The sequence below is a fragment of the Brassica napus genome, chromosome C5 (assembly GCF_020379485.1).
Source record: "Brassica napus cultivar Da-Ae chromosome C5, Da-Ae, whole genome shotgun sequence".
In the NCBI taxonomy this organism is placed as follows: Eukaryota; Viridiplantae; Streptophyta; class Magnoliopsida; order Brassicales; family Brassicaceae; genus Brassica; species Brassica napus.
Window position 1 is genome coordinate 35134833 of NC_063448.1, and position 18275 is coordinate 35153107.

General features: G+C 40.3%; 2 protein-coding genes and 1 non-coding gene across 3 annotated transcripts; 1 reads left to right on the plus strand and 2 right to left on the minus strand.

Moving 5' to 3' along the window:
- Nucleotides 1-770: 770 nt before the first annotated feature.
- On the minus strand, nucleotides 771-877 carry LOC125588139. The gene has a single exon (XR_007324533.1). It is a non-coding gene; the product is annotated as a small nucleolar RNA R71 (small nucleolar RNA).
- A 5482-nt stretch (nucleotides 878-6359) lies between these two features.
- LOC125587223 lies at nucleotides 6360-8200 on the plus strand. Its single transcript, XM_048757428.1, has one exon. It carries the CDS (start codon nucleotides 7568-7570, stop codon nucleotides 8198-8200), a length of 633 nt encoding a protein of 210 aa, XP_048613385.1. The 5' UTR covers nucleotides 6360-7567.
- Nucleotides 8201-16897: 8697 nt separating this feature from the next.
- On the minus strand, nucleotides 16898-18166 carry LOC106363623. Its single transcript, XM_013803338.2, has one exon. It carries the CDS (start codon nucleotides 18164-18166, stop codon nucleotides 16898-16900), a length of 1269 nt encoding a protein of 422 aa, XP_013658792.2.
- Between the last annotated feature and the right edge of the window lie 109 nt (nucleotides 18167-18275).

Sequence of the window (18275 nt, forward strand, 5' to 3'; positions counted from 1 at the left end):
CATTGTTAACTTGACAGTAGACAAAGATCCAATTTTAGTGTATCAAGTTTTGGCGCCGTTGCGACGGGGACCAGCTTTTTACCTTTATTTTTTGGTTATTTATTTAGTCTGAAACGTCTAAGTTGTTTAATCCTTTTTGCAGCTAATAACCCAAGTGCATGACCAGTAGACATACTCGGAGCAATACACAAGGGGAATTACTGTCGCTTGCAAATTAGGAACTTGCAAGTTTAGAAAGAACAAACCGTCAACAGAGACCGAATACCACCACAATGGACAATTTCGACAATCCTGAAAAAATCGCTGCTTCTACGCAAAAAATGCAGCAGCAGATGCAACAGATGCAGCAGACTATTGCAGCACAGCAGCTGGCTGCTCAACAAGCTGCACAGCATCAACCACTTGCCCCAATCGGTGAGAGGAATTTACTGCGTAACATCCCAGCTACGCGCTCTGCTATTGCTCCACCGCAATGTCAAAGGGCGGATTTTGAGATCAAACCCGGCATGATCAATCTAGTGCAGAGAAAGATGTTCCATGGACTGTCAGCTGAGATACCAATGGAACACATCGAAGCTTTCGAGGAGATTTGCAGTTTCACTCGTGCAAACGGCGTCCCACCCGACTTCATCAAATGCATGTTGTTTCCATTCTCTCTAGCGGACAAGGCTTCACGATGGCTTAAGTCATTACGTACAGGTTCCCTAACTACTTGGGAGCAGGTTAGAGCAGCTTTCTTGGGTCACTTCTACACGAAAGCAAAAACAGCTGCCCTAAGGAACAAGATCTCTTCGTTCAAGCAGCTCGCTAACGAACCGTTTAATGAAGCGTGGGAACGATTTAATGATACCCTCAGAGAGTGTCCTCATCACGGATTTGACGATGACCATGTCCTAGGAATCTTCTACGATGGTGTGGATTAGGAGTTCCGCAATGCCCTAAACGCAGCGAGCAATGGAGACTTCATGATCCAAACCACTGAAGGAGCTCACGCGCTAATAGAGAACATGGCAGCTAGCTCATCCAACAATAACAAGGAGACTGACCGCTCCAAGAAGGTGAACAGCATGGACACTAGGAAGATCGATGACCCCGCCGCAAAGGTTGATCTACTGCTCTAGAACAATCAGAATCAGATCTATGTCATGGAAGAAGCCAATCTGGAACAAGGTACTACTGATGTTACAGCAGAGCCCGAGACATCAAAAGAAAATCAGCAAGAGGTCAGTTATGTTAACGGTCAGGGTTGGCAGTTCAGGAACTACCATCCAAACCCTAATGTGAGAAACAACCCGCATCTGTTCTCATACAAGACGAATCCAGACAACCCAACGACAGATCTCAGGGAAATCAGTTTCAAAACATTGGATATCAAAAGCCATACCTTCATAATCAGAATGGGAAGATGTTCATCCTCAGCCAAGCTCAGAATCAATTTCAAAACAGGCAGAACAATCCGCAAGCTGCTCCTGCAACCGCGAGCGGTCCGCCAGATGAGCTGAAGGGAATGATGCAACAACTTCTGCAGGGTCAGCAGATTCAAGGAAAAGCACTGAACCAAGTTATAACCGAGATCAATACTCGGATGGACAACATGTTCACGGAATTAAATTCCAAATATGATGCTGTTGCAAGCCACATAAGGCAGATGGATGTTCAGATTGCTCAAACTGCTGAAACAATAAAAAGGCAACAGGGAACACTTCCAGGGAAAACAGACAAGAATCCCAAGGACTGTAACGCAGTTGAGTTGAGAAGTGGAATAAGTCTCCCAGAACCTGTCTCCAAAAAGCTCACTGCTCAAGAGAAGGGAAAACATAAAGAGGGAGAACAACCTTCACTTGAGGATGTCCTCGACGACGATCAAGTCGCAGAACAACCAACTGTCATAGAACCAGTAGCTCTTACGACGCAGGACCAACCTGTTCATGCTCGCGTCTACACACTAAAAGTTCCCTACCTGGTCCCTGCTAAGAGATCACACAAGGATTGCGAAGAGATGAAGTGAAAGAAGATGCTAGAGGAGTTGAATGTCAAGATATCTCTCATGGACGCAATTCAGATGATTCCTTCAATGCGCAGTCTTGTGAAGGGGCTGATCTCTGGGAAAACCTCTGCAGACAGCGATATCTTGATGGTCTCAAAAGATTGCAGCGCAGTCCTTCAAAACAGAACAGTCAAGAAATTGGAAGATCCTGGAAAATTTGTCCTCTCGGTTCAGATTGGAAAAACAGTGTTCGCCTGTTCTTTATGTGATCTAGGTTCCAGTGTGAATCTCATGCCCTACTCAGTTGCAAAACGCATGGGACTAACCAATTTCAAGCCAACCAGGATCTCATTGGTGTTCGCAGACAGATCAGTCAAGTTGCCAGTAGGTGTTCTCGAAGACCTGCAAGTTCAAATTGGCAACACCACTGTTCCGGCGGATTTCGTGGTTCTAGAGCTAGAAGATGAACCGAAATAGGCATGGGCATCCGGGTCTTCGGGTCGGATTCGGGTCGGGTATTGTCGGTTCCGGGTCCTTCGGGTCCTAGAAATTTATACCCATATAGGTACCTATAACTTTTCGGGTCGGTTCCGGGTCGTGTCTGGTCGGGTCTATAATTTCAATACCCGTAAAATACCCAAAAGTTTTGGGTATATTTCGGATCCGGGTCGGTTCGGGTATTTAGGACCCGAAATAGACCCGAAATACCCGAACTGGACCCGAAAACTCTAAAAATACCCGAAGAACCGCAAAAATACCCAAAAATTTATCCAAAATCAGACCCAGAAACTCAAAACATACCCGATTTTTACCTGAATATCCAAATTATATTTTCTAAAAATCTAAAATTTCACCAAAAACCTACAATTATACCCGAAAATCCAAACCTGAAACTTTAAAAAAAATCCGAAATACCAAAAATATACCCAATCACCCAAATATACCTAGTATATACAATTATTTGTGGGTACTTCGGATACCCGAACGGGTCTCGGGTAGGACCCTGACCCGAACCCAAACCCGCGGGTCCAAAAAAAAGACCCAATATGTACTTAGCATGGACCCGGACCTGAACCCGGACCTGGACCCGGACCTGGACCCGAACCTGTATTTTCTGGTCGGTTCCGGTTCGGGTCTTCGGGTCCGGGTAAAATGCCCAGGCCTAAACCGAAAGACCCTCTCATTCTAGGCCGAGCATTCTTATGTATAGCTGGTGCAATCATTGATGTGCGCAATGGGAGAATCGATCTCCAACTAGGAGATATTGTCATGAAGTTTGAGATGGACGAGCTGCACAAACGACCTATGCTAGATGGTCAGAACTTCACGATTGACGACGAGAACGCCGCCTTGACCCCTCAACAAGGGATGATCGAAGAAATACTAGCGGATGGTCCTTTGGAAGTAGCTCTGACAGGAGCAGAGTCTGAGCAAAACACGAGCAACATTGATGCTGATGGGTATGAGAAGATGCTTGATTCAAGTAAAAGCATTGAGAAGATGGTCGCTTTCCTAAGTCTGGGGGAGACGAGCAATCAGCCTCCACCCGAAGGAGCAACTGTTCCTAAACAAGGGAACAAACTAGCCAGACTGCTCGATGATTCCTGGAGCGAACTCAATGCTCCAAAGATCGAATTAAAGTCCCTCCCAGCAGGACTTAGGTATGCGTTTCTTGGATCTAATTTCACATATCCTGTCATTGTGAACTCTGAACTCAATAATGTGGAAACTGCTAAACTCTTGTGTGAATTGAGAAAATACCGTAAGGCAATAGGGTATTCATTAGAAGATATCCCTGGTATTTCAGCTGATTTATGCATGCATAGAATACATCTAGAAGATGAATTAATGACTTCTGTAGAACATCAGAGGCGGTTAAACCCAAATCTAAAAGATGTTGTTAAGAAAGAGATAATGAAACTTCTAGAAGCTGGTGTAATCTATGCGATTTCTGATAGCAAGTGGGTTAGTCATGTTCATGTAGTTCCTAAGAAAGGGGGGATCACTGTGGTTGCTAATGAAAAGAATGAATTGATACCTACTAGGACAGTAACCGGTCACCGTATATGCATTGATTTTCGAAAATTAAATACGGCAACATGAAAGGATCTCTTCCCGCTCCCATTCATTGATCAAATGCTTGAGAGATTGGCTAACCACCCATATTACTGCTTTTTAGATGGTTATCCAGGTTTCTTTCAGATTCCCATTCATCCAGACGATCAGGAGAAGACAACTTTCACGTGTCCCTACGGCACTTTTGCCTACAGGAGAATGCCGTTTGGGCTGTGCAACGCTCCTGCGACACGCTCCTGCGACATTCCAGCGTTGCATGATGTCTATTTTCACTGACCTAATTGAGGACATAATGGAAGTTTTTATTGATGACTTTAGCGTCTATGGGAACTCCTTTTCTGTCTGTTTGTCAAACTTATGCAGGGTACTTCAGCGGTGTGAAGAAAAGCATCTCGTGTTGAATTGGGAGAAGTGTCACTTTATGGTGCGTGATGGGATTGTTCTCGGTCATAAAATCTCAAAAACAGGATCGAAGTGGATAAAGCAAAGATTGAGGTGATGATGAGTTTACAGCCTCCAAACTCTGTCAAATGAATCAGGAGTTTCCTCAGACGCTGGTTTTTACAGAAGATTCATCAAAGACTTCTCCAAAATCGCAAGACCACTCACTAGACTGCTCTGCAAGGAGACAAAATTTGAGTTCGATAGCGATTGCTTGGGCGCTTTCCACACGATCAAAGGAGCTTTAGTTAGTGCACCCATTGTGCAACCACCAGACTGGGACCTTCCCTTCGAGATCATGACTGATGCTAGCGACTTTGCAGTCGGCGCAGTGCTCGACCAACGAAAAGATAAGAAGCTTCACATGATATATTATGCGAGCATAACACTGAACGAAGCTCAATGTCGCTACGCAACTACAAAAAAGGAACTACTGGTAATTGTCTTTGCTTTTGAAAAATTCAGATCTTACCTCGTTGGCTCCAAGGTGATAGTGCATACGGACCATGCAGCGTTGAGATACTTGCTAACAAAGAAGGATGCGAAATCGAGGCTGCTCCGATGGATCTTGTTGCTCCAAGAATTTGACCTAGAAATCAAGGACAAAAAAGGCATCGAGAACGGCGTCGCAGATCACCTCTCCAGAATGAAGATAGATGAAGACACAGCCCTCGATGACAGCCTTCCAGTCGAGCACGTCTACTCGATCAGTCTGGGAAGCATCACAGAACAATCAATCCGACCAGATTGTGCCAGCATTCTGGAACACTTTGTTTGTGCGATCCAAAAGCAATACCCCCATCTCCCATGGTTTGCTGAGATTGCCAACTATCTGTCCGCTGAGAAAGAACCAGTCAAATTCACTGGCAATGAATGATAAACGGAAATTTCTAAGAGGCGCAAGACACTACTATTGGGATGAGCCATATTTGTACCGAAGTTGCAAGGATGGAGTATTCCGACGGTGTGTATCCGAGTCTGAGATACCAGGAATCCTTTATCACTGTTACGGTTCCTCTTATGCAGAGCACTTTACAACATTTAAAACTGTGTCCAAGATTCTCCAAGCCGGTTTCTGGTGGCCAACGATGTTCCAAGACGCTCACTCTTACATCTCCAGGTGAGACTCATGCCAGCGCCAAGGGAATATCAGTAAACGGAATGAGATGCCTCAGAACTTCATCTTGGAGGTTGAAGTATTCGATTGTTGGGGGATTGATTTCATGGGACCATTCCCACCATCCTTCAAGTACGAGTACATATTGGTAGCAGTTGACTACGTTTCTAAGTGGGTGGAAGCAATAGCCAGTCTCACAAACGACGCAAAGGTGGTGACTAAGATGTTCAAAACCATAATCTTTCCATGATTTGGGGTACCACGAGTAGTCATCAGTGATGGGGGTAGTCACTTCATTAACAAGATCTTTGCAGGTCTATTGAAGAAGAACGGCGTGCAACACAAGGTAGCCACGCCATACCACCCTCAAACTAGTGGACAAGTGGAAGTTTCAAGCAGAGAGATCAAGAGCATCCTGCAGAAAACAGTTAATACAAGTCGCAAGGATTGGTCGCTCAAGCTAGACAACGCTCTCTGGGCTTACAAAACAGCCTACAAAACACCAATCGGGACCACTACCTACAATCTGGTGTATGGTAAAGCTTGTCACCTACCAGTTGAGTTGGAGTACAAGGTAGCATGGGCTGTGAAGCTACTCAACTTCGACATCAAACCAGCAGCAGAAAGACGGTCCATGCAAATCCACGAGCTGGAGGAAATTAGGCATCTCGCCTATCAAAGCTCTAAGATCTACAAGGAACGCACTAAAGCCTATCATGACAAGAGGATCACCAGCCGAAACTTTCAGCCTAAGGATCAGGTGCTCCTTTTCAACTCAAGGTTACAATTGTTCCCTGGAAAGCTGCGATCTAGATGGTCAGGACCATTCACCATCAAAGAGGTTCGCCCCTACGGAGCTGTTGTGTTGCTGGAAACTAAAGGTGAGGAATTTGTTGTCAATGTGGTCAATGCCTAAAGCCATATCTTGCTGAGACAACAATCGCAGAGGGTGAAGAAATTCCCCTAAGCGACCCTTCCTTAGCCTAACAGGCTAACCAAGTCAAGCTAATGACTTAAACCAAGCGCTTGGTGGGAGGCAACCCACTGGTGAGTGTAAATATCTCCTTTAGATTTTTACTTTGTTTTTCTTTTAATTTATTTGCAGGATAAAAATCAGAAAAATCCCGAGTTACTCAACCGGAACAGTTTTCAGGCTGTTCCTGATTCAGAGCAGCTGCTCCGCTAAGGTAAGTTTCTCGGGACCCAAAAAAAAAAAAAAATTAGATTTGAATTAATTTTGTAAAATTAAGGAAACCCTAGCAAGTGGGAAGTGGGGCACGAAGTGGGGGCCTATAAAAAGGAAACTTTCCCCATCTCTCTCTCACTTCCACCAAAACTGCCTCCTTCATCGATTCTCCCCATTCCCCATTAAAACCCTTAACTCTTTAAACTTCTTCAACTTGTTTTGAGAATTGCGGTTTATACTTGCTTGGATTTCGAGTTGTTTGGCTAATTTTGCAGGACTTTTCTATCAACAATTGAACGGTAAGAGGCGAAATCACATTGTGACTCTCGGCCAAAAATCTTCTCTTGTACCTCTCTTTTGCGCTTGAATAGATCGATTTTAGGGTTTTTCAAAATCAAAATCGACCTCTCCTTTTGCTGCTACGATATTTAAGAGAAGTAGAGTTGAGAATAGGTTAAATCGATTAGGATAGATGGAAAGTTATAACCTTTGCGCCACTGATCTTCAATTGCACATGCATCGATTGTTTGGATATAGATTTTGGGATCTATTAAATCGATTTCTATTGATTGGCGAGTTGATCTAAGTACCTAGTCTTCTACGTGATTGTATCTAGTATACCATTATCGATTGCTTGTTCTCTCTACATTGGGTTATGGAAAAGTTTGGAAAAAGCACCTACAATCGTAGAAGCTTCCAACTTTTTCTACTAAACCCAATCGAATGGTACTAAGAACTTTCTTTTGGTTTTGTTTTGCAGATGGCTCCCAGACGTACCAAGATGGCTTCCAGTATTAAACCACCATACGCTCGAGGAGAACTGGAGGATGACACCATCTTCCCGACCCACCCATGGCCACGAGAAGAGGGAACAGAGATCTCCCTCACTGACCCAAACATCCCTGCCAAATCCGAGGAACGATGGGATAAGGAAGCCTCGCGTCGCTACAACTCCTTGCTCAACATCAACATCCTTCCAACACGATTTTTTGACGCTGGGGCTTTGAACGACTTGGGGGTCCACGAGGATTTACATGTTGTTCTCCAAGTGTTGGGAATAGCTGATCTCTGCCACATCACTTACCCGCTGTACCCAGATTTGGTGAGACAGGTCCTAGCCACCGCGGAGCTAACCTTCAAGAGGCCCAACTTCCCAATCTTTGAGGAAGCCTCCTTCACTTTCTTTGCGAGTGGTGTCAAGCATTCCATCAGTTTGAAGAAGCTGACCGAGATCTATGAAATATCTGAAGAGTACACTGCGACATCCTTCCCAAGGAAGTTTCCTCCCGAGCAAGCGTTCTGGAAGTTCATCGCTTCGGGAGATTTCAAATCGCGATCAGCCAGTCATCTCGCATCCGCAACCCTGTTCTGCGGATTGCTGCAAAGGTCCTGAGCAACTTGCTCTTCTCAAAGGACCAGACATCCAAGGTGCAACGCGGGGAGCTTCAGATGTTATTTACGGGAGTAGAGGACGAGATCAGATCCGCAAACATTGGGATTCCGACCGCTCAAATGACGACTAGTCCAGGTTGTGTGCTTGTTCAGATGGTTGTGGACAAGAAAGCGAGGGTGGCTAAGGGTTCTCTGAAAAAGGACCATTCTGGGAGTTTGCTCACTCCTCTATTCCGCCACTTGGAGCTTGATCTCAGGCTCTACCAGTGTAACGAGACCCCGGCATTCATTGATATCCCTTACCTGATCAATTGCCAGATTCTCCGTGATGAGACCACCTACAGCTTCCTCGGTAAGGACGGGAACGACCTCTACTGTAAGCTGCCTCAACCGAACATTACCTTGCTTGGAGATGTGGTCAACATCTGTTTCGTCCCCGAGCCTCAATTTCTCTGCGCCGACCCAAAATCATCTTACCAGGATGATACTATGGATGAGCCAGAGTTTGTAGGCACTGTTGGAAGCGACACTGCGTATGACCTAGGCCCGCTTCATGATGATGATGATGACGCCGCCCACCGTTACTGGATTGTAGATTATCAGCGCAAGAATAAAAGCCTCATGAAGAGGATCCTGAAGGCGATCACTGGAGGATGCTTGGGAACTCCAAGCACAGTTGAGCCTCGTCGAGAGCAGCCTACACCGAGCAGTCATCGACCAGGGAAAGAACCGACAGGAACTGCACGTGGAGAGGAAGAGACTCTGTGGGCCACTCCGCGCAAAAGGACCAGGCGTTCCGCTGGGCAGTCCGAGAGCGATGATACTGACTAGGCAGTCTCCTAGTTCTATCTCCATTGTTATATTCGTTTGAACTATTTATGTTTCCTGCACTTGTTTATTATTTTGGCCTTTCCTTGATTTATTTTCTCACCAGGGATTGTGAGAAGTAAGTCTGGGGGAGGCACTTATCTGCTACTAATTGTTTCCCTTTGGTTTTATGTTTAGAGTCAGTCCGTGTCGTTTTGATGTCTTTATCGAGCCAATCCAAAATTTGTGGGAATCAGGACCTTATTCTATGATGTGTATTAACCACCCTCGTGCTCTAATTCATCTTATTTAGTGACCTTAGCAGAAGCGACAGACGCACATGTGGATCCAGAACACCCTGACATTACATCATCTTGTTCTCCAAAAGCTCTCAACTTGTCGAGGTTACTCTGGAAAGACTTAACTCCATCTAACTTGAACTTAATCTTGCTGCAATTCTTCTTGTTATGGGCGTTGGATTAGGGTTTAACGTGATTAACACTCAGGACTTCTTATTCTTTCTATCCATCTTGCTGATCATGAGTGGCTAGCTCATCTTTAGTTAGTACCCACCTTTAAACCCTAGAGCCTTTGTTCCGCCCTCATGCATTTGTTATTCAGTATCTTATGTGCAGATATGTGCAAAAGGGCCAGAGAGGAAAGGATCGACACAGTCTCTTACTCGTTGATGCAAAAGGATTTTCTGCTGAAGAATAGGCGGAAGCACGCGGAGCAACCGCTCCGCCGCCGAAAAGGAAAGAGAAAAAGGGAAACAAGAATGAATGTGAAGTCAAGAACTCCAGTGGCATGTCGAAAGTACAATTGTTACCTCCTGCTTCGTCACCATCACCTTTGAAAAGATTGTGAAGAAAAAAAAAATTATGTACTTCTGAATAAGGTGATGAAGGAGGAGAAGATTCCTAAGAAAGACAGATGCCACTGGTAAACTAGAAAGGAGTATAAAGTGAAGAGATGAGAACCATGCAGATCAGAGCGACTGTTCCTAAAGAAGAACATGCAAAAACGAGTAGAGGCTGTGGACATCAATGGATATATCCTCTCTTGTAATTTTGCGTGATATCCTGCATCCTCTACGAAAATTGGTAACCCCTAAACACTGATTAGCTCAACTTAAACACCAAAAGGCCTGTTTCATACCTAGACCGTTACCCTATCTAATGCCTGTGATAAGAAGCTCACGCCATTCTTAATTGAATGTAAGGAGTTTTGTCGGGAAATTTTTTAACTTTTGCAGGTATGAGATACAGAGTATGGAGCCGTTTTGAACAGCAGTCAGTGGGGTTCTTCGTAAGGATGTGTTGTTTTAGCTAAACTGCTTGTATGGTTCAGAGATTTGTGGTTAGTGTATGGTTGCTGAGAATAGGAGAGTTCCCACTCTTTCAAACCTTTCTCTCGGTTCTTGGTACTTGATTTTGCTTGAGGACAAACAACGATCTAAGTATGGGGGAGTTGATATATTGTGTTTTTGGTACATTATATGTATGTCTTACTAATAGTTTTCAAGGTTTTATCGAGTCTTTTTAGTCCTTTTGAGTCATTACAGGTCTAGAGTTGCATTAGAGTCTTTCGCGCAGAACAGTCAACTGGAGCAGCCTGAGTGCCTGCTCCAGCGGCAGAGATTAAAAAGGAAGTTTCCATTTATTTAGGGATTTTCCCTAGGTTTTCCTATTTTTCCCTTTTAGCCGCATGTGGCTCCTATATATATAGTCTCCTTTTATTTACTTTAGACTTACCTTAGTTTTTACGCAAGAAAGACCTGAGAGAGCTTTGTGATTTGCGATTGCTACTTGTAAGGGAGAAGGTCTCATCTATCTCCTAGAGAAGATTATCATGAACCCTCTGATTTCTATTATCTATTATATGCAGTTATTATTCAGAAATCATGCTTCTCTATTCTTGTGTTATGTCTGAGTAGTCACCGAGTTAGTTTAGGGTTCTAGGGTTAGGATTCGAGAGCTGAAGCATAAATAAGTCATCTTAAGATTGTCTACATTCATATCTGTTTTTATTGCTTGCATTGAACTGATCACTTAGTGCATGAATTAGGGTTAATCAATCTAGCTAACTGTTGATCGATACCCTGATATGATTTGAATGAGCTTTGCATCCCTAGTCAGCAAGAGTAGATATTAGGGTGTATTGTGAACATATCGGACTTGATTTCTAAAGGTTGCTATCGTGTCTTGATCCAAACGAGAGTTTAGGTGTCAAGACCGATCTGCAAAGGAATCAACACCACGACAGTGGGTTGTTTCAACCTGAGTGATCCGAGTTTAGACTTGTGTAAACTGGACTTGAATAATTGCTTGGTTTGCGTTTTCCTTACCTGAAGAAGAAAACCTAGACTAGCGCCTTTAATCAATTCGAAAAAAATCTCACCTTGTTAACTTTTTCTTTACGTTACCTTACTATTTTACAACCCCACCTTGTTTTAGCTTAATTCTGATCCTATAAAGATAAAGTGTGAATTGGTTCTCTGGAATTGAATCTAAAGATATTACAACTACATTGTTAACTTGACAGTAGACAAAGATCCAATTTTAGTGTATCACAAACATAGTAATTAATAAAGATCAAGGGTGAACAAAGTAGTTCTTCATTTTATTGATTGATTGGTTGAGGTTGTAAAAAATTATGTGAAAATAGCTAGATCTAGGGTTTCAGGTAATCAGGATGATAGTGATATAGATGCTAATATTTCAATCCTAGAACTCGAATTCCAATGATAAAGTATTCCAGCTTCCGCGTGCAAATAAATTATATTGACTAAGTCCAATATCTCAGAGCTTCATTGCCAATCCTTTAAGCCGCTTCGATCGATAATCTCATCGATCGATATTTACCTAGGAAAGCTTTAGCGAGATGTTCAATAGGTTCACTAGTATTAACTAAATCAGTTTTCGCTTGTTTCTAGCTATCCTAGCTCAAGAAAACTAATTCATGTAACAAACCATGTCGTCGCGTGCGCCTAATTATCCTAAGTTCAGGGTTCTAATTATCTACTTTAGAACACAAGCGTTACAAACAATTCCTCTTTATCACCTTACCGTATCTATAGTTTGGGCTAATCCCTCATAATCTTACTTTAAACCCTAAATCTAACAAAGGTGACTACTCAGACATAGCAAAACAGAACGTAGCAAATATCTGAATAGAATGCATAAATAGAATAAGGTAGAAAAACTGGAGTTCCAATACAAAGCTTTGAAGGAGTCTTGGATCTTCTCTCCAAACTACTAAAAACCCTAAATATGTTTTGTTGTGTAAAGATGAAAATATGAAAGTGTGTGTTGCCCAAAACAATGGCAGCGCACATAAATATTAGGTTAAAGTCGGCTAGGGGTATTTCTGTAATTGATGTGGAACTTAGGCTATAAGTCGGCTGGGAACCAAGTCGGACCTTGCGCGTTTCACTGTCGATCGACGACAAGAGATGTCCGTCGATCGATGTTTGACTCTAAATGTCGACTCTGGACTGCTTCGATGGACATCTACGAGTTTCTTCTAGCATTATCTCCAAAATGCTCCAAAATCACCACATATCTCCAAAAAACTCCTGAACCTGTAAATACTCTAAAAAGACTCCAAAAATAATAAATAACTCTTAAAACACATATATACCATGGCTAAAAACGGGTAAATCCATGGTATATCAATATGCACAAGAAGTTTTTTCATAACGTTTTCTTCCCACCTTTTCTTGCTTTTCTAAAATATTTTTCAAGTTTTCTCTTGACGTTCTTCCATATTCGTATTAATATTTGAAAGTTTTTTATTCCTTTCAGGATTCTTGGGTATTACAGTCGCGTGTTAGTTTTTTTATCTATAATTCTTTACATGGTATCAAAGGCATTCTATCACGTCATTATCAAAATCATGGTTGAAAGAGAGCTCAAGTATATTATAAGTATGGAATCTGTGGGCCGTTTTGTTGGAATGGGAATGTAAAATCTTTAACCAATCTAACTACTAGTATATGGAAATCGTGTATGAAGTCATACTTGATGAGTTAGGGCTTATGGGATGTCGTCGGTGGTAGTGGCACAACACCATCAAGGAAAGACGCTACAACCGCGGAAGCAACCAAGGAGTGGACACAAAAGAATGCTAAAGCGGAGTTTGCTTTGAAGTGTACTATATCTTCAAGTGTATTTGAGCAAGTCTTGAGGTGTGCATATGCTATTTATATTTAGCAAGAATTAGATCAATTAGTGAACAAGAAGAATGAGGCTATGTTACAACTACTAGAAAATAAGCTATCAATTGGTGAACAAGAAGAATGAGGCTATGTTACAACTACTAGAAAATAAGCTCGCAAATGTGGACCTTCAATCCCAAAGATTTTCATCAAGGTGAAGAACCTTTGCTCTGAAATTAGTACACTTAATCCGGAGGAATCAATTTTGGAAGCACAGTTAAAATGATTTATTATCCGGAGTCTACAAGTTGGGTATACATCGTTTGTGACATAGGTTAAGGATGGGCTACAAAACCTTTTTTGGAGGAATTTGAAAATATTCTAGCCTCACAAAAATCACTAGCCATTCAAATTGGCGGAGTTAAATTCCATACTGATTCAGGGAGAACATTCTTAGCCCGGAGAAAACAAAGCTTTAAGTCCAAACAAATAGATGGTTGTCCAAGAAACAATGATGGACGTAAAGGATGTTCCATTGGAGATAAGAAAAAAATCCAAATGCTACGGTGTGGAAAACTTGAGAATTTTTTAAAAAGATTTTCGAGTCAAGTTGACGGAAACAAATATATCGCACTCACACGGTCATACCGAATACGATGAATAGATGAAATTTGCATAGTATAGGCTACATATTCAGGTAGACCCACAACTAAGAACTTGAGAAATGTTTGGATAGTAGGTTCTAGTTGTAGCCATCATATCACTGGAGACAAGCAGTTATTTTTTAATATTCAACGTCATGACGGGAAAGAATCCATTATTACCGTCGATAATTCAATCCATTGAGTTGAAAAGGAAGGGACCGCTGTCACTGGAGGAGATGATGGAAGATTAATCACCCGCAAAAAAAGTGTACCATGTCCCTGGAATAGAGAAGAATATTATTTTGGTGGTGAATGCGGTTGATTCAGGTAACTATGTTTTATTTAGTCCAAAAGAAGTTTAGTTTTAAACAATATTAAAGAGCTAAAGACGGATGTTGTTCATATTGGCACATGGGGTAAAGACTTATATGTTTTATCTTATGTGGAGAAGATGAGTACAAATGTTAATGCTTATATATGGCATGCCAGATTTGTTCTTATAAATATGACTAATTTCAAAGTCATGGTGAATAAAAACTTGGTTCATGGGCTTCCAATGTTGAAGATTCAAGGAGGAAGAGTTTGTGAACGTTTTCAATATGAAAGGTCACATGCACTTCCATTAAATATTTCAACCTCAAGATGCAAAGATCCATTGGAGAAGATCCACATTAATTTGATGGGTCCAACAAGAACATACTTATATTACGGGTTTCACAACATGTTTTTGTTCGTAGATGATTCTCGCACACTTATGTATACTTTTCGAAAGAAAAATCAGAAGTATTTCAAAAATTCAAAGAAGTCAAGGTTACAGTCGAATGAGAGTTTGGCTGAAAGTTAAATACTATAAGAAAATATAGTGGATGGATTCATGTCAAAGGATTTTCTCTCTTTTTGTTAAAAGATTTGGGTTAAGCAAGAACGGACATGTTCATATACACCAAAATGAAGTAGCGGAAATAAAAATTAGGTATCTAACTGAGATTAGACTACAAATATTTATTTATCAGTTTCAATAAAACTTTTTCCAAATGTTGTGATCGATATCAGAATAGTAAAAAAAATTGCGGTATGCAATTTATGTATTTTGATAACAATTTTCGAATAAATTAAATACTTCAATATGTTTAGTAACTTCCTCTGGTATTGATTCTCGTAAAAAGTTTAGTTCCATAAAACAAAACATCACCAATCATATTTGGTTGCATATTATATTTTTAAAAGTTTTCAAATTAAATAAATGTCTTCAAAGTATCATAATTACAAATTTCCCAAAATATTTAATTGGTATCTAAAAACTATAAATTTTATTCATTGATATATTTTAATAAAAAATAATATTTAAATATTCTTTTAATATCGGATGCCATAATCAATCCCTGCATAAATTTATAAGCAAAGAAAATAGGAATGGTAACTGCAATTGCAGTCTCGTTGTTCTAAACCACTAAGTACATGATTAACCCTGGTCTTTTAGCTGGAGTTCTTAACTAATGATTTGACATTTTTTTTTTGTCTTTTTTTTACACTTTTCAGCTAAGAGACAACTCTTATATCTCTTATTTAAGAGACGGTTCTTAACTTTTCTTAGTTAAAATCTAAGAAAAGCTAAGAACCGTCTTTTAGCCGAAGCTAAGAACCTCAATTAAGAAACTGGGGTTAATGATGGTCAAAGGGGCTTATGGTTGTCACATTTACTACACTGATCAATAATTTGGCTTTTTTACTCTTTTTCTCGAAATCTCTGAAGCAACTTTGTATTCCATCATTTCCGCATTTTCCAGGAAAAAAAAAAGCTTCCAATGTGACACCTATTGTAAGCAACTTTTGTTTCTAATGTTTTCTATCAACAAATAAAAGAATTTTATATAATAAACCACAAATTTTATTTTTTTCTTTTAATAATGCTGCAAGTTGAAAATTATGTTGATATCTCTATCTTCCTAAAATTATTTGACATAAAAAATATTGATATATACCTTTGGGATAACTCAAAATGAGACAAGAAACAATTAATAAAATACGAGACTTTATGGCTCAATATCCGATAAAAGATAGCATAAACAATGATTTGCTTTCGTGTTAAAAAAAATTACTCCCTCCGTTCCTTATTATTGTATGTTTTGGAAAAAAAATTTGTTTTAAAAAGATATATATTCTCGGTTTTCTATGCATATTTGGTCTGAGTATGTCTGTTTTGTCCTCGCTTATTATTATTTTTGTTTACGATAAAATAAACACAACTACTAAAATTGTACACGAAAAAGAATCTTATTCAACACTGTAATGCTTCGTTTAAAGTGAAGTCAAATAGACTACTGATAATTATATCTATGTAAAAGTTCTAATCGTATTCTATAAAATTATCTCTTTCTAGTTATCTCATAAAAAACTCTTTTTCCTTTATAAAGTTCATGAGTTTTTTTGGAAAAAATGGTGAAAGAAAAAATGAATATGAATGAAGGTGATCAACCACTTCACGTAAGTAATTCCAGTGTCAAGCATGAGTTTGACTTAAACGAGATTCCTGTGATGACTGAAGAAGAAGAAGCATATAACGTGGAAATTTCTCAACAAAGTCACGTAAATCATTTCAAGGTATGTCATGATTTTGACTTGAACAAGCTTCCACAGACGATGAAAGAAATAGATACAACGGAATTTGATCAGGAAGTTCGAATAGGTAATTGCAATGAAGTTGACTTGAACAAGCTTCCCAATGATGATCCAGATCTCCCTCCAGAATTCCAACAAGTGATCAAAGATATGCTTAAAATTTTACTTCCAAAATATTTTAAGATCTGAACTTTCGTATGTGTTGTTTATGTTTATGGTCTATGATATTTTAATAATTGATGTGTTTAAGCCGTGTGTTGAATTGATTATTTTGCATGTGTTGTTTAAGTTATTTTTATTAATTATTCTTAGATGGCCAATTTGTAAAGATCTGATTCTTTGTACGTGTTCTTCAAGTCGATTATACACGCAACATTTCGTGCAGTAGAAAGAAAAGTACCGACATTATTTTAATTAATTGAAATAATATCAAACAAACAAGTTTAAAAGAACAACACGTACAAATAATCTAACATGCCACATAATTCATCGCCTCTTCTACTAAATTGGGGTCGCAATCCATTTGAACAGGTAGAAGTCCTTCTCTTTCCAATGTGTCTTTCTTCAGATGTGGAATTTTGTAATTGTTTCCACCTCCAATCTTCATGATCTCTATCATACATGACTGGAGAGTTAAAAAAACCCGGTTGACTAGATTTGGAGGATATTCATCGTATGCCTCTTCTACCGCAGTGACAAGATCTTCTACTGTCCTGGGACAAACATGATGTTGCAACGCTTGAATGGCTCGAAAATACCCAAGATCCAAAATATTCAAATCTGGTGAGTTTGGAGGTTGGCACATCAACTGGATATCCAATCCTTGTTGTAAAGCAGCTACTTGAAATTCCTCGTCATTGACAGTAACATGTGTCTTGGCGTTATCTTGCTGAATAAAGATTGTTTTTCCAAAATCTTCAGCTGGCCACCTCTCGTATATTCTCGGAAGAACTTTTTCAATCAAGAAACGTTTTATATCCTCTCTTTTGATCGATACCATCGGCTTTAATTCCATGGTTCCTCCTTCTCTATTGCAGCTTCGTCTTTGAGCTTTTTGCAAAGTAACAAAGGGAAATATTCCTATTTTCCCCGAGAATGTCTCATTCCCTTCTCCGTCATATCTCGGACGAGCCATAGCAGCCAAAAACATCACCTTACTAATATAACTTTTGCTCTGGCATGTGCGTAACGGATCCTCTTCGGAGGGAAGTAAATAATATGTCTGCGTCTTTTTAGTCATGTAAAACCATTTTTCGTCGATATGTACAACATTGTACATATCGACGAACTTTGGTTGATGAGGCAATGCATTTTTATTAAGCATAGATAAGCAGAATTTTACCCGAGTTTTTTTGTTATCTTCTTTTATTAGTGGCTTGATGGCATTAGAATGACGTCTCAGTTGGCCTTTTTTTAGACTTCGAAACACGACTGTTGGACTCATGCCCAAAGCTGCCGCTAATGATCTTATTGTTGTTCGACGATGTAACGGAATATCTACAACTTTAAGCCAGTCAATCTGCTTCTTTTTGCGACCGCATTTTCCTTTCCTCCTGTGGGACACATCAACAACCTCACCGTAACCAGTATTCTTTGCCCTCTTCCATATATTTTGCACTCTTTGTAATGGCACATCTAATAGACCCGAAACCTCTCTCGTGCTGTTTTTCAATAGCTTTCCATTGTTACTTCTTTCCAGCAAAGCATGGTAAACTTCAACTCTTTCTTCATCTGTCATTTCTTTTCTTTTGGTGATGGTTTCTTGTTGATTTTGTGATGTTTCCTGATCTTCTGCAATGTTAATCACGTGTCATTAGTATACAAAAAGAACAAATAATATAGCAAGC

What these genes read in the sequence shown, in the direction of transcription:
- LOC125587223 (XM_048757428.1), top strand. Translation starts at nt 7,568, where the DNA reads ATGGCTCCCAGACGTACCAAGATGGCTTCCAGTATTAAACCACCATAC.
- LOC106363623 (XM_013803338.2), bottom strand. Translation starts at nt 18,166, where the DNA reads ATGACAGATGAAGAAAGAGTTGAAGTTTACCATGCTTTGCTGGAAAGA.